Source organism: Saimiri boliviensis, chromosome 1, assembly GCF_048565385.1.
Source record: "Saimiri boliviensis isolate mSaiBol1 chromosome 1, mSaiBol1.pri, whole genome shotgun sequence".
Lineage (NCBI taxonomy): Eukaryota > Metazoa > Chordata > Mammalia > Primates > Cebidae > Saimiri > Saimiri boliviensis.
The window spans coordinates 287,726,106-287,740,670 of NC_133449.1; the positions used below are offsets into that span (position 1 = coordinate 287,726,106).

The 14,565-nt window shown below is 39.1% G+C and overlaps 1 protein-coding gene across 4 annotated transcripts in view; it reads left to right on the forward strand.

Moving 5' to 3' along the window:
• DNAH5 (dynein axonemal heavy chain 5) overlaps positions 1 to 14,565 on the forward strand; it is a 358,938-nt gene that overhangs the window by 132,930 nt on the left and 211,443 nt on the right. For all 4 annotated transcript variants that reach the window (XM_039471819.2, XM_074387173.1, XM_003932490.4 and 1 more), the window contains 6 exons: positions 2,165 to 2,336; positions 6,862 to 7,007; positions 11,492 to 11,657; positions 12,363 to 12,602; positions 14,168 to 14,358; positions 14,447 to 14,534. In XM_039471819.2, the coding sequence (XP_039327753.2) occupies positions 2,165 to 2,336; positions 6,862 to 7,007; positions 11,492 to 11,657; positions 12,363 to 12,602; positions 14,168 to 14,358; positions 14,447 to 14,534 (1,003 nt within the window). The remainder of the gene's footprint in view (positions 1 to 2,164; positions 2,337 to 6,861; positions 7,008 to 11,491; positions 11,658 to 12,362; positions 12,603 to 14,167; positions 14,359 to 14,446; positions 14,535 to 14,565) is intronic.

Sequence of the window (14,565 nt, forward strand, 5' to 3'; positions counted from 1 at the left end):
TGGATACGAACTTCAGAAAGCGTATAAGTAGCTGCTGATAGAACCAGAAAATCTGGACTTTTCCGAAGTGGCTTTTATGGACATTGAAAGAGTATTATAGAAATTGTGGAAAAACATTATATGAGGAAAGGATTACGAGGTTCATTTGAGAAATATTGGGTTTAACAAAATTTTCAAAGCCTTGCAAGGCTTCTTACCTCCTTAAACAGGCTTCTAAGAATCTCTAGTATTAGCTTTGACTATCCAAGAAGGGAGATATTGTATGCAGCATTTTCAAAATTTATCTATCAAAGGACCATTTTTCTCATAGAATCTCTTTGGCTTAGTAGTCCAGGCAAAACAGTTTGGAAAACGTTAATCTATTATCAGGGTAATACCAACATGCACATATATGGTCTTCATACCAACTGTATTTATGAGGCATATTTAAGTTATTTTCTTATAATTAATGATTATTAATATTGACATGGTTACATATGAACAAAATACTGACACAGTTTGACATTGTGTAAATAATACTGACATAGTTCAACATTATGTGTATTTCAATAAAAGACAAGAATCCCCATTTCAGATGAAAAATTATCCTTTTGGTAACAACTCATTGATTAATTAGATAGATATCAATTTATTATCTCCTACGTGCCAGGTGCTGGTTCAGGCTCACAGAACAAAGCAGACAAAATTCTTGTCCTCACAGAACGTGTAGTCTAATTGGGTAGGACAGAAAATGAACATTGTAAATATGTAAATTAATATAGTCTATTGTAATAAAATGATAGTCATTATGGAAAAATGGGGGGATAAAATGTGTGAGTGGTTTTGGTGGTGGCTTACAATCTTAAAAGGGTAGTGAGGACGGGTATAATTGAGAAAGTGGCATTTGAGTAATTAATTGAAGGGGGTGCAAAGACCCTGAGACTCAGGACCAGGAAGAAAGACAGTCAGGCAAGTGCAGGTAAGAGAGGGAAAGAGTGGTTGGAGATGAGAGCAGAGAAGTCATAGGACAAAATTGGGTAGATCTTCCTAGACCAAGCACCTATCTGAGTCCTTCGTATAAAGGTTTGTAGCCCTGAATTAAATACAGGCTGTGTAACCATGTAAGCAGAGGAGTGACATGATCTGAATTCTCATTTTGAAAGGATCATTTTTGCAGTTAAACTGTACCTAGACTTATTGGGAGGGCGAGTTGAGTTGAAGCAGGGAGACAATGGTAGACCATCCCAATAATTTAGGTGGGAGCCAACAATGGCAGTAACTGTTTATGTGGAAAGCAAGTCAGATATAGACTTTTTGAGTCTTTTTTGAGTAGACAGCAAACAAGATATCCTAGTGAATTACATGTGTGTGTGTGTGTGTGTGTGAGAGAGAGAGAGAGAGAGAGAGAGAGAGAGAGAGAGAGAAAGAGAAATAAAGGATGACTCTGGGTTTTGGCCTGTGAACTGGAAGGACAAAGTCACTATCAGCTGAGTTAGAGAATGCACTGGAATGAGTTAGAGAATTAATAAACTTAATAAGTCCCAGTTTGGACTTATTAAGTTAAGTATTGAAGTGGAAACTTTGGGAGGCTGCTGCTATTCATGAATCTAGACTTTTGGGAGTGAGATCTGGGCTGCATGTAAATGTGTTTGTTTCTGGCATATGGATGAAATTCAAAGCCATGACACTAGTTGAAATCACTAGTGGTTCCCTGTGTGCTTTGGGTCTTGGCAACAAGATTCAGCCCATAATTTTGGCAAAGGGCTGAGGTAGATCTCTGGTGACGCAGATATTTTGGGTGATGAGTGTGGTCTGCAAGACGTGCCCAGAGGAGCGGCACGCATGTTGTACCAGCGTATAAAGCAGGACAAACGAGCCTGGTGATGCTCAGGCGAAGGTGCCATTACCATGTCTCTGCATGGTTTAGAAAAATTACTTGACCTTAGGGTTTTTCCCTTTTTAGGCTGCATAGGAGGTGAGGCAGTCTTAAATTCTTGTTCATCTTCAGTTGTTTTTTTTTTGGATTTCTAATGATTTTGGATTTGTAATGATGTAGTGTCCTTGTCTTCTTTTCTTTTTATTGTTTGACCCTAAGTAAAAGTAGTCATTTTGTATAAAACATGAGATACAAATAGACATTAGAAGTGAGATGTTAATTGATTACTTAACGTCAATTTCATTGCAGATGATGCTAGCTGAATATCAGAGAGTGAAGTCAAAAATGCCTCCTGCCATTGAGCAACTGATGGTCCCTCACTTGGCCAAAGTGGATGAAGCTCTCCAACCTGGCTTGGCTGCACTGACCTGGACGTCTCTGAATATTCAGGCGTATTTAGAAAACACTTTTGCAAAGATCAGTAAGTCTGCCTAAATAATTACTATTCTGAATTCTTTTTAAAAAATTTATATATTTATATGTATATATATAAAATTGCGCTTTAGGTTCCGGGGTACGTGTACAGACATGCAGGATTGTTGCATAGGTATATACATGGCAACGTGGTTTGCTGCCTCCATCCCCATCACTTATATCTGGGATTTCTCCCCATGTTATCCCTCCTCAACTCCCTATCTCCTGCTGTCCCTCCCTTAGTCCTCCAAAACAGACCCCAGTGTGTGATGTTCCCCTCCCTGTGTCCATGTGTTCTCATTGTTCAACACCCACCGATGAGTGAGAACATGCGGTGTTTGGTTTTCTGTTCTTGTGTCAGTTTGCTGAGAATGATGGTTTTCAATTCATCCATGTCCCTGCAAAGGACATGAAGTCATCATTTTTGATGGCTGCATAGTATTCCTTGGTGTATACGTGCCACATTTTCCCTGTCCAGTCTATCATCGATGGACATTTAGGTTGGTTCCAGGTCTTTGCTAATGTAAACAGAAAAAGAAAATCAAACACCACATGTTCTCACTCATAGGCGGGTGTTGAACAGTGCACAAAGAGGGGAGCATCACACCACACTGGGGTCTGTTGGGAGGGGCTATGGGAGGGATAGTGGGAGGAAGGGTGGAGGAGGAATAACGTGGGGAGAAATGTCAGGTATAGGGGGATGGAGGCAGCAAACCACATTGCCATGAATGTACCTATGCAAAAATCTTGCATGATCTGCACATGTACCCCAGAATCTAAAGAACAATAAAAAAAAGTGGAAGAGAGAGAATAAAAGAGATATAATACTCTCAAATATATATAAGGTAGTCTATTCCATAAAATGCAGTTTTCTGCAATGTGTACAAATATGTTGCAAAGAGGGGCTCAAATATGTCTGGGAAATCCGAGAGGAGCAGTTGGACAGGTGTCTTTGCTGGAGGACTTTTCAGAGCCTTTAACAGGCCAGCGTCCAGTGGGTGTCCAAAAGTGGGCTTTTGCCTGTGGCGTTTCCCAGAATTCCTTGGCTGCCTTCCAGGAGGACACATTAACACCTTACAGCTCTTCTGTGGCAGACAGTGTAGCACAGTTTGGAACATGGTAATGGAGGGGTTTTGTTTTTCCAGAAGGACTTAGACATGGCTATTCTCTTCTCCTAGCCAGTGTCTTCCACCTTCTCCTCTGCATGGCTCAATCCTCCCTACTCTTTTTTTTTTCTTTTGTCTTTTCATTTTTTTCCTTTTTGTGGAGAGCATAGTCTCGCTATATTGCCCAGGCAGGTCTCAAACTCCTGGGGTAAAGCTATCCTCCCTCCTCTGCCTCCCTAAGAGCTGGGATTACAGGTGTGAGCCACAGCACTGGCCCCAGTCCCCCCCCACTCTTATAGCCCAGAGTAAGTCTTGCTCCCAGAAGCCTACTCTGATTACTCTACCTCCTGTGATGTCTTCCTCCCGTGTCCTCCTGTTGGATTTACATTTGGGACCAGAGACTTTGTATTTCGATTGTCATCTAACGGTTTAGTACAGTTTCATCCTTCTCCCCAGGCAGACTGCAAAGGGCCTGAACATCAGGCTGTTTAATTTTTCTTCTTTTTTATAGTAAATTGACAATTCATAATTGTATAGATTTGTGGGTTCTGTGAAGAGGGAGTCGCGTGGGGAAAAATTTACAGCGGTACAAAATGATGTTATGATGTATGAATACAATGTGAAATAATTAAATCCAAGTTGTTTAATTAATATAATTCTTTTGTGTTATTCGCAGTTGGGTGTGTAGTAGGCACCCATATACTTGCAGATTCACAATTGGAGTAATATTATATACTGAGTCTCTCTTCATTTCTTTATCAGTATAACCCCATTCCTACCGCTCAAGCCTATTACCTTATTTCTGGATACCTGTTCCTGGGCCTCCCTTTTAGATACCCCTCGTGAGGCCTCCTTTTATCCTCTCTCTCTCCCTTACCCACCCCTAAGGTCTCTGTCTTGGTCAGGTATTTATGGCTGCTGACGGAGTACCTAGTCTATTTATAATCTTTTGTCAAGAGATTTTGTCTTATCAGGAGGTTTTCACTGTACTTTTCAAAAAAACTTAGGGTTCAGAAGGTCCAGTTATTTAAATAGCCAGGTGCTTTATATTTAGGAATATTTGAGAAGTACTGGGTTGGAAGGGAGTAGAGTGAGAAATTCTGGTTGAGCCCATACCCCACCTTTGTTATGCTTTGTAGTTTGGGAGCTGGACTCAAAAACAAATGATATTGGCCGGGCGCGGTGGCTCAAGCTTGTAATCCCAGCACTTTGGGAGGCCGAGGCGGGTGGATCACGAGGTCGAGAGATCGAGACCATCCTGGTCAACATGGTGAAACCCCGTTTCTATTAAAAATACAAAAAATTAGCTGGGCATGGTAGCACGTGCCTGTAATCCCAGCTACTTAGGAGGCTGAGGCAGGAGAATTGCCTGAACCCAGGAGGCGGAGGTTGCGGTGAGCCGAGATCGCGCCATTGCACTCCAGCCTGGGTAACAAGAGCGAAACTCCGTCTCAAAAAAACAAAACAAAACAAACAAACAAACAAAAAACAAATGATATTGGAGTTTTTGACTATGAATGAATATCAAGTCAGAGATGCTAAATGGCTTTTAACGTTACATAGATATAAGAAATAACAATGAGTTTAGATCCCAATTTTCTTGCTCTAAATTAATATTTCTTCTAAATATACCTCCCCAGAAAATAAAACAAGAGGAAATTGGCTAAAATTTCCTAAGGAGGCACTTATGAAATGTATAAAAACTTCATAATAAGAGTTATCCGGGGGTGGGGAGTTGGGGGGAGAGAGCATGGGGAAAAATGCCAGATATATGTGTTGGGGAGGAAGGCAGCAAATCACACTGACATGTGTGTACCTATGCAACAATCTTGCATGTTCTTCATGTACCCCAAAACCTAAAATGCAATTTAAAAAAGAGAGTTATCGTAATCAAATTAGAACAGTCTACCAAGGTAGACTTTAGTAATATCCTTCCTTTAGATGTTAGTATTAGAGTATTAACAATTTGGATGTCTATTAGAATGTTAGCTGGAGACAAGGAACTAGTTTCTAGAGAAACTTATTGTTTTGTTTTCTATTATGTTTTTCTTTTTGTAATTTAAGGAACTAAAATAGAAGAAAGATTAAATTTCTTTGAGAGAAAACTATGTAAAGTCTCGAGAGCAATTGGATTTTTATTGGATTAGTGAGCCAATCCTTCTACTTATCGGTGGTCATTTGCATCATGCATTTATGAGAGTATGGATAATCTGGGACACTCTCTACATTACATCATCCTTAAGTTGATCACATCACAATCTCTTTTGCCATAAAAGATATCATCCACAGGAGATTAGGATGTGGACCTCCTTGGAGGCTACTTTTTTCAGCTTAACACAAATGTCCTTAAAGATGAAGAGGCAGTCAGTTAATTTTATTCATTATACTTTAAGTTCTCGGGTACCTGTGCAGATCGTGCGGGCTTGTTACATAGGTGTACATGTCCCATGGTGGTGGTTTGCTGCATCCGTCACCCTGTCATCTACATTAAGTGTTTCTCTCTTTAGGAAATAAAGGTATTTAAGGAAGTGTTTACATCTCTGATACATCATTGGTATGTGACGTTGACTTTTCTGTATTCAATTTCAGTTTTGTTTCCCAGGAGAAAGGTGTATTAGAAAAAGAGGAATTTTACTGTATGGCATCTGTTGAAAAATGGATTACCCTTAGATGGCTGTCCATTAGGAATCATTCCCACTTTTGATGTGCTGTTGTTAGTTTGCTTCTGAGTTGGCCTTTGCATCCGTTGAACTTAACATTCAGTATTACTTCAGCGCAACTAAAAAAAAATGTCACCTATGATATTTACAGTGAAAGAAAAATTAGAGAACTTTTACTTCAGTAAAATTTGTTGAATACTTCTTGTGGAATAGGCACTGGGTTAAATGCTGATGTAAGGATAAAACATATGAATTCTAAAGAAGATAAGACACATGGGTAGACAACATGGTATCCGTGGAGATGGAAGGATGCTCCATCTGTGGTTTTACAGGAGGAGGGACCACTTGAATGCCCACAGATTCACCCCGGGGCCTCTGTGGGGAGATACGCATGAGCGATGTCTTCAAGTATGAGTGAGAGTTAGGTGGGCAGGAACTGGGAGACTGGTTACAGAGAAGGAACAATGGCCCCAGGAAATAAAACAAAAGGAAATTGGCTAAAATTGCCTCAGGGGTATTTATAAAATGTGTAAAAACTTCATAATAAGAATTGTCATAATCAAATTAGAACAGGCAACCAAGGCAGACTTTCTACTTACAGAATATCAGCATTAGAGTGTCAGTAATTTGGATATTTTATTAGGGACAACCAAGTGGGAAACAGTGGGAGTCCGGGGGACATAGGTAACTGCGAATCTTTAAAGCTGATTTTAATCAAGTGTGGATTCTTTTAAAAAACAAAATTACTTTTTGTTTTTTCCTGCAGAGGACCTGGAGCTGCTCCTTGACAGGGTCAATGATTTGATTGAGTTCCGCATTGACGCCATTCTAGAAGAAATGGGCCGCACGCCTCTTTGTCTGCTTCCCCAGGAGCGGCCGCTTACCTGTGAAGAGTTTCTCCAAATGACAAAGGTTATTAGAAGCTAGATTTTTTTTTTTTTTTGCTTAAAGTTTTTTGGTGATTCATTTTCCTATAAAGGTCACTTTTTTTGAAGTTTAAATTAGATTTGTTTCTCTGGTTGCAATGCTCTGTGATAGATGCGATTCGAACATGGAATCTACTGACAGTAATTTGCCAGTGAAGAGAAACGTATCTAAGCAGTCACTTAGCTGTGAGGAGCGAATCATTTCAGATCAGTAGTAGAGAAATTGCCATAGAATACACTTTGATTTTTCCATTTTTTAATGAAGAATAGACAATCTTGCATAAGTGCTTCTCATAAGCTAGGGTTAATTAGTGCAGCCATTGTTTTGAACAGCTTCTAGACAAAATTTCTTCTTTAAACATTTCTGTTGAGGGGTATTTCCCAAACTAGTATTCTGTAGCACAAATTCTGGAGCCATTGCTGGGAATCCTGAGAGAGGCAGGGAGTGAGTGCAAACTGCTTAGTGTAAAGACTGTACTTATAGATCCACTGCATATTAACATATTAAGATAAAGGCCCTCAGAAGATCCCCATTTAACTTTTTGTGGCTCATTACTTCAACACATGCAAATGGGACGTTTTCTTCCCTGTGCCAGGAGTAAGCTCCTGGGAGCAGCACTCCATGAAGCGCCCCTTCAGGAACATCCTGGTAGCGTCATTTACAATATTCCCAGTGGGTATCCTGAGGATAAGGACTCCTCAATCATGATTTTAGTATGGTGTGTTGGGGTCCTCAAGACCATGCCTACTAGGAGGACTCACGGAACTCAGCATGTAGGTGCACTGCCCTGACATAGTTCAGAGACGCAGCTGGATCATAAGGAACAAAAACTGGCATTGTCTGGGGAGACCCTGTCCAGGCTTCCTCATGCTTTCTTCCTCCTGTGAGGGCTCACACGGAGCTCACTGTCCCCTCTGTGTGGTGTTGCTGTCCAGGGAAGCCTATTAGAGACTCAGGGCCCAAGGTTATTACTGGGTCTGGTCACTCACTCTGCTTAGCATGGATCAGAATTCCAGACTCCCAGAAGGAAGCGGGGGTTCAGCATTAACTACATTGTTTGCACAAGCAGTTTAGGCACAGCAAACTATCTTCATCAGAGGGGCAACAGGGGGTACCCTGCCGAAGCTTCCAGACGCTGGCCAAGGGACCACTTCCCGAGCAGGACCTCCTAAGGAGAGCAGTCTCAGGCCCGCCGTGTTCACCCTTTTCTGCGTATATGGCAGGTTATATTAAGTCATTCTGTTCTCAAAACGTACTGTCTACATTTTAGAAATTTCGAGTCCCTCCTCCTCACACTCACTAACTGTGGGTACACCTAACCACCCTCTTGTTCTTTGTGATCATTTAAAAAACTATCTCTTCCTCTGAGAAATCACTTGCCTCCATGGTTTTACTCTTACCCCTTTCCTGATGATTGTTTTATTAAAAATCCATTTGTTTTAAATGTAAAAGAAAGTTTTGGAATATTTTAAAAATGGAAAATAATAGCATTTTAATCAATCATACCTCCATTCTAATATTAATGCATTTTACGCTTTTTAATAAAGTTGTGATCTCTACTCCACATATAACAGGTTTTGAATGGTGCTTTTTTCTCGTAGTTAACACTTCCTTACAAAATGTTCCTCATGCGGCTACATAGTTTTCATAGGCAGCCTTTTAATGGTGCCTTCAGAATATTCTACTGAGTTGATACACTGTAATTTACTTACCAGTTTCTTATTGCTGAACCTTTAGATGGCTTCTGAAGTTTTGATATTTTGCCAAGAGCTGCAATGAATATATGCATGTATAATGTATTTTCCCCTTTAATATTATTCTCTCCTCCAAAATAAAATTATTGTGTCAGAGAGTATGGCCTTATTGGATGGCTCTTGATATTGGTAGTCAAATTGCTTCTCAAAAGGATGTTACCAAGTTACAATGCCACCAGCAATACAATAGAACCAACTTCACTACCTTCCAACAAACACTGTTTACTACTTTTAGTTTAAGCAGCAAAATCATGGAACCCAATTTGAATTTGCTTTGTTGATCACCAATATAGGTATCAATAAATCATTTATCTTGAATTTGTTTATTTTTCATAATTCAATTATAGAGAGAAACGAAAAGGATGATGAAGAAAAGGATTACCTGACAGCAAGTTGTGATTTCATGTCCATGGTCAGTGATGACTTCTGTGATTAGATTTGAAGGGAGGAAGTGAGAGTCTAAGCCATGTGACTCTTAGGGGAAGGACATTCCAGGCAGAGAGAATAGCATGTGCAAAGGCCCTGAGGTGGAAGCATGTTGTTGTAGCTGGAGAAGGGTGTTGAGTTGAAGTACATTGGGTATTCATATGCTCAGGTGGAAAATCAATAGAGAGGAAGAAAGAGGTAGGCTTGGTTTCTGAGGTAGCCAGAGAAGCTGTGATTCAGAACTCAGGTTGTGGAGTTAGCCTTGAATAAAAGGAGAATGATTGCATTCACTGAAACAGGAGGAAGAGGGGCTCGTGATGGTGGCCAATTTGTCTTCTGCATGGGGGCGGTGGGACTTGTTTGAGTCCCCCTGTCATGACCTCAGTTTGCTTTGTGCTGTAGAAATCAAGGTCATTCTTTGAGTATCATGAGGAACGATAGTGTCATGATTTGAGGACATGGATTTGAAGACACAGCTATTATGGGCTTGGTAGGGGGAAGTGGCTCCAGTCATGTAGATGATTCCTAAGTAGCATTCGAGGCCAGGTTGAGTTTGGGTACCGTGAATTCCCAGTACCAGGCTTCTGCATCAGCATGACCTGTGTGTGCCGATGGAGAGGGTAGGTCACCCAGTTTATTTGGGTTGGGCTTCCCCTGGGTGGGGCAGTGGAAGGTTGAGAGAGTGATGGAGCAAAGAATATTAGCAAAACAAAGGTTAAAGTGTGAAATCATGTTAGGAGACGGCATGAACCAGGGAGTAAGGGTGAAGAGACCTGGAGTAGACGTGAAGTCTGGTGGGTTCTTGGTTTGCCAAAGCTGAAGCATCATGGGAATGAGGAAATGGTCGGGCTCCAAGCTGATTATTCAAGGAGGATACCACTCAGGATTCAAAGACAGGCCCTTTTGGTGAGTTTTAGCTTTTGGGTGTCATCGTGGAGGTTAGTTGACATGAAGCAGGATAAGTGGAGGAAGCATCTTTCATTTATTTTGTTTGTCTTAGGGGATATTTTAATGAGTCTATTTATTACTTCTTTTTTCTCATTGTGTTTATATTCTGCTTTGTTAATTTCTATGCTGTTTATATTTTTATGATTATGCCTTCTCACAGAGAGAAAGAGTTAAGAGATGTAAACAACATTGCTAGAACTATACTAGTCTTTGAGAGGCTATCAATTCCATCTTCTAGAACCCTCAATATAAAGGAATTTTATGATTTCAAACATGTGTCTGTGTTAGTGAGAGGACTGAAAGAGCTACTGGAAAGTTAATTGAGGATTCCCTGTGAGAGCTGGCCCTGAATATGGACACCACATGTGTGTTTCTCTCCAAGGTAGAGTCAGAGGACTTAAGATTCACACTTTAAAAAATATTAGCATTCTCTCAGAGAATTGAGGAGTTAGTTTACATAAAATGAGATGAATAACCTTTGCAAATAATTAGGCCCTATGATTGTTTGTGATTTTCCAACCAGTAATAATAATGAGCACTTCTTGTGTGCTTACTTTATGCTCTTTAATGTTTTACATGCATTTATTTTATGGAATACTTGCAAAAACTATGGTGAGTTCTGCCATCATCACCATTATACATATGCAGGAATTGAAACTGAGAAGAATTTTCAGGATCATGCAGAGCAAGGATTTGAATCCTAGTTTCAAGCTGTATAAGTGTATAATGCTGGAGGTTGGAATGGAGCTGCACACTGCCCAACTGACAGTCTATTATTTCGTGGGCTTACTTTCCAACTAGGTGGTAAACCACTGATTCTGTCTGTACCATTGATCTGTAACCGTCTGTCTACCTAATCTCCTACTGAATTGATCACCGTGCCCCAAATCATGTTAGTTTATATTTATTAAAACCGTTCTTGAGAAATGTACAGTATAGTTAGAGGGGTAGGTAATAATTTTTGAAATTAATGAGGAGATGACTATGGTTTGTTGGCAAAGACAAGGAGAGAAAGAAGGGTGGCTGGATCTAATGTATGTGCTATGAAGGATCTGATTTATGTGATGGGAAGAAAGGCTGCTGGTGGCTTTTGGAGGTATTTTCTCTATTGCTGGATAAGTGCCTCTAATTTTGGTCCATCTACACTGCTCCACTTGGTGCCCTTGTCCTTAACACATTCCTTTATAGAACACCTGGCCTGTGCTGGAGTGAAGGATGTAGCTAAGCATCACTGGGGCTAAAATCTCACGTGGAGGCTAAGCCACAGCATTGCTATCACTGCTTCTGTGCTCTTAAGAGCTAGATAAACAACATACCATGGTGCTATCTTTTTTTTGTTAGGATCTTTGTGTAAATGGTGCACAGATACTACATTTTAAAAGCTCATTAGTGGAGGAGGCAGTCAATGAGCTTGTAAATATGTTGCTGGATGTGGAAGTTTTATCTAAAGAAGATAGTGAAAAAATATCCAATGGGAATAGTGTGGATTCCAAACATGAAAGTTCAGGTAAGAGATGGGATAATGAAAGGGTCTTGTTTCTCTATGACATTTACTGAAAACTAAAATTGAATTTTCTATATAGCTATTAATTTCTACTTCTATAAACATCCTCCCAATTTTCTAATGATACGTATAAATCTGAAATTATGACCCTGAGCATATTGTAGTGGCTCTATGTTGTTAATTCCCACTACTTTTGGTTAAATTGCAAACATGCACTTTGCATTGGCCCTTGTTAGCTTTCTTTACGTTTGTATATGGGTGGGTGTTTTATTTTACCTTATCATTACAGTTGGATGGATTATTGATTGGAATTCCCCTCAGAGAGCGTCTAGATTGGAGCAAACCTTTTGCAGGGCAGAGGAGAACACTGAGATGTGAAGAAGGGAAATTATCCCCACGAAGTTTTAGGGCTATTGGTGGGAGGTAGCACCAGAACCCAGGCCAGTGGGGGCCAGTGTAGCTTTTTCAGCCGTAGTTCCTGCCTCTCTTGTTGACTGTTTTCTCATATTGAGAAGGAGATGCTTTCATCAATCCATCTGGTTCCTGATTTCCTCCTTACTTTTTGATGTCCTCACTTCCTAAGAAGTCTGATGTTTAAGTCATATTAAACTGCATATAATTTATCCTTTAATTGCAATAGATGATTCTATCTATCTGTCTGTCAGTCTATGCATTCATCTAACTTATCTCTTTTTCATCTTGTATCAGCAAAAAGAGAAGAAGGAAATTTTGACACCTTGACATCGTCCATCAGTGCTAGGGCTGATGCCCTGCTTTTGGCAACAGTCTCGAGGAAAAAGAAAGAAACTGAGATGTTAGGGGAAGAAGCCCGCGAGTTGCTCTCTCATTTCAACCATCAGAACATGGATGCTCTTCTGAAAGTTACAAGGAATACACTAGAGGCCATTCGCAAACGCATTCATTCCTCTCACACAATTAACTTCCGGGGTAATAATCTCATGTGGTTTGCCTAGTGGATGATCAGGCATAGTTACCGGTTTGTGTGTGTGAGCGTGCACACAGGTACATTCCTGTTAAATTTAAATAATTAAAAAGTAGCCACCATTTATTTAATGCCTTCTAGTAATATTAAACATTATGAACTTTGATCATTACAACAATTCTATTAAGTAGATACTATCATTACTCTCATGTTAAATCAGAGAACTGGAGCACAGCACAGGGAGGTGAAATAGTTTGCTTAAGCTTTTGTTAATAACATGAAAATTGGTAGTATGTTTAGTCTTTTTGTAATAAGATGAAAGTATATAAAATTATTTTAATTGGTGAAAGAAAAAAGTACATGCTTTAAAAGAAGTTATATGGAAAAGATTCTTTCATTGTTAAATCATTAGGTTTGTTAGCCAGTCTTACAAAATGGAAACATCTTACTAATGTCACATTCATCAAAGGATATATATTAGTATTTTACTATTTTTATATTAATTTAGTATTTTCTAGCTGGTTTCCTCATTTTCAAGATCATCATCTTTTCCTCAGCACAGTTCAGAAATAGGTGTTGTATTTCCCAAGTGGGCCACAAATATCTGTCAAATCTAGAGGCATCTTGAGATTAAATTTTAAGTTAAAAATGGTAAAAATAAAAATAATAGTAATTAATGAAAACTGAAATAATAGGATGATAAAATCTTTTTACATATCTTGAATATTGGAATTTAAAGGAAAGCATCTTTAATATTTAATTAAAAGTGGGTAAATAAAAGTAGAAACTCTGAAAGTTTTTTTTTTGTTTGGTACCATGGCTTATTATGTTTTACTTTATTCAAGATGAAGGATAGTTCTTTTCTTTGAGACAGGGTTATTATTAGAACTTAATACATGTTGGCTGATAGGCTAAATATTAAATCACAGTTATTTCCCAGCTTTTATATTACAGATATTTGCAACTATGTAAAGTTATTTATGATACACATACGTATATACATACATATCTATATCTACATACCTATACCCATGTTCAACTTTATAAGTGCCTTCATTATGAGTGGCAAATTACTCTTTATTTCTTTTCCATTTTTTAACTGCTCCAAGTTTGGATTTTACACACCATGGTAGGAAAGGCCTATTTTTATCTGAAATTCCAAAGTGGCTATTTGTTCTAACTTTGGTTTATTTTGATAGTCTTATTTTTCATTCCTGGCTTACTTAAGCTACATTTAACTAATTCATTGGTATCCTGTTATTTTGAAGAATCATTTTTAATATTTTAGAGAAGTGTTTATGATTAAGCCTGATCCCACACAGTGGGTTGTCTTTATGGAGGGTATTCCAAGAAGTTGTAAACAGCAGAAAATGCATTGGATTCCCCTGAACTGCTCTGTTATATTGAACAAAACTAGATCCTCCATTAGTTTTAATTGACTCATTCATTCAACAAATATTTCACCGATTTTATACCTATTATTGTATTGTTTTAATTTTTATAGTTAAAAAGAAGCAAATCTTGTTTTAAATTAAAAACATGAATTCTTCCTTGTTTTGGGTTAATTCAGACAGTAACAGTGCCTCTAACACAAAGCAGAACAGTCTGCCCATTTTCCGGGCAAGTGTCACTCTGGCCATTCCCAACATCACCATGGTGCCTGCCCTGGAAGATGTACAGCAGACCCTGAACAAAGCTGTGGAGTGTATCATCAGTGTCCCGAAGGGGGTCGGACAGTGGAGCAGCGAACTGTGGTCCAAGGTGGGTATGGGGTGCAGGAATGGTTTCATATGGAAACCACTTCTTTTACCTATGGGACAGAGCTGAACAATATCCTTTTACATTATAGAAAAAGATACAAGAAAGAAAAATGGCTGCTTTGCAGAGTAACGAAGACAGTGATTCTGATGTTGAGACGGGAGAAAATGAACTTCAAGGTAAATGTTCTTTTAGTTTTTTAAAAGAGGC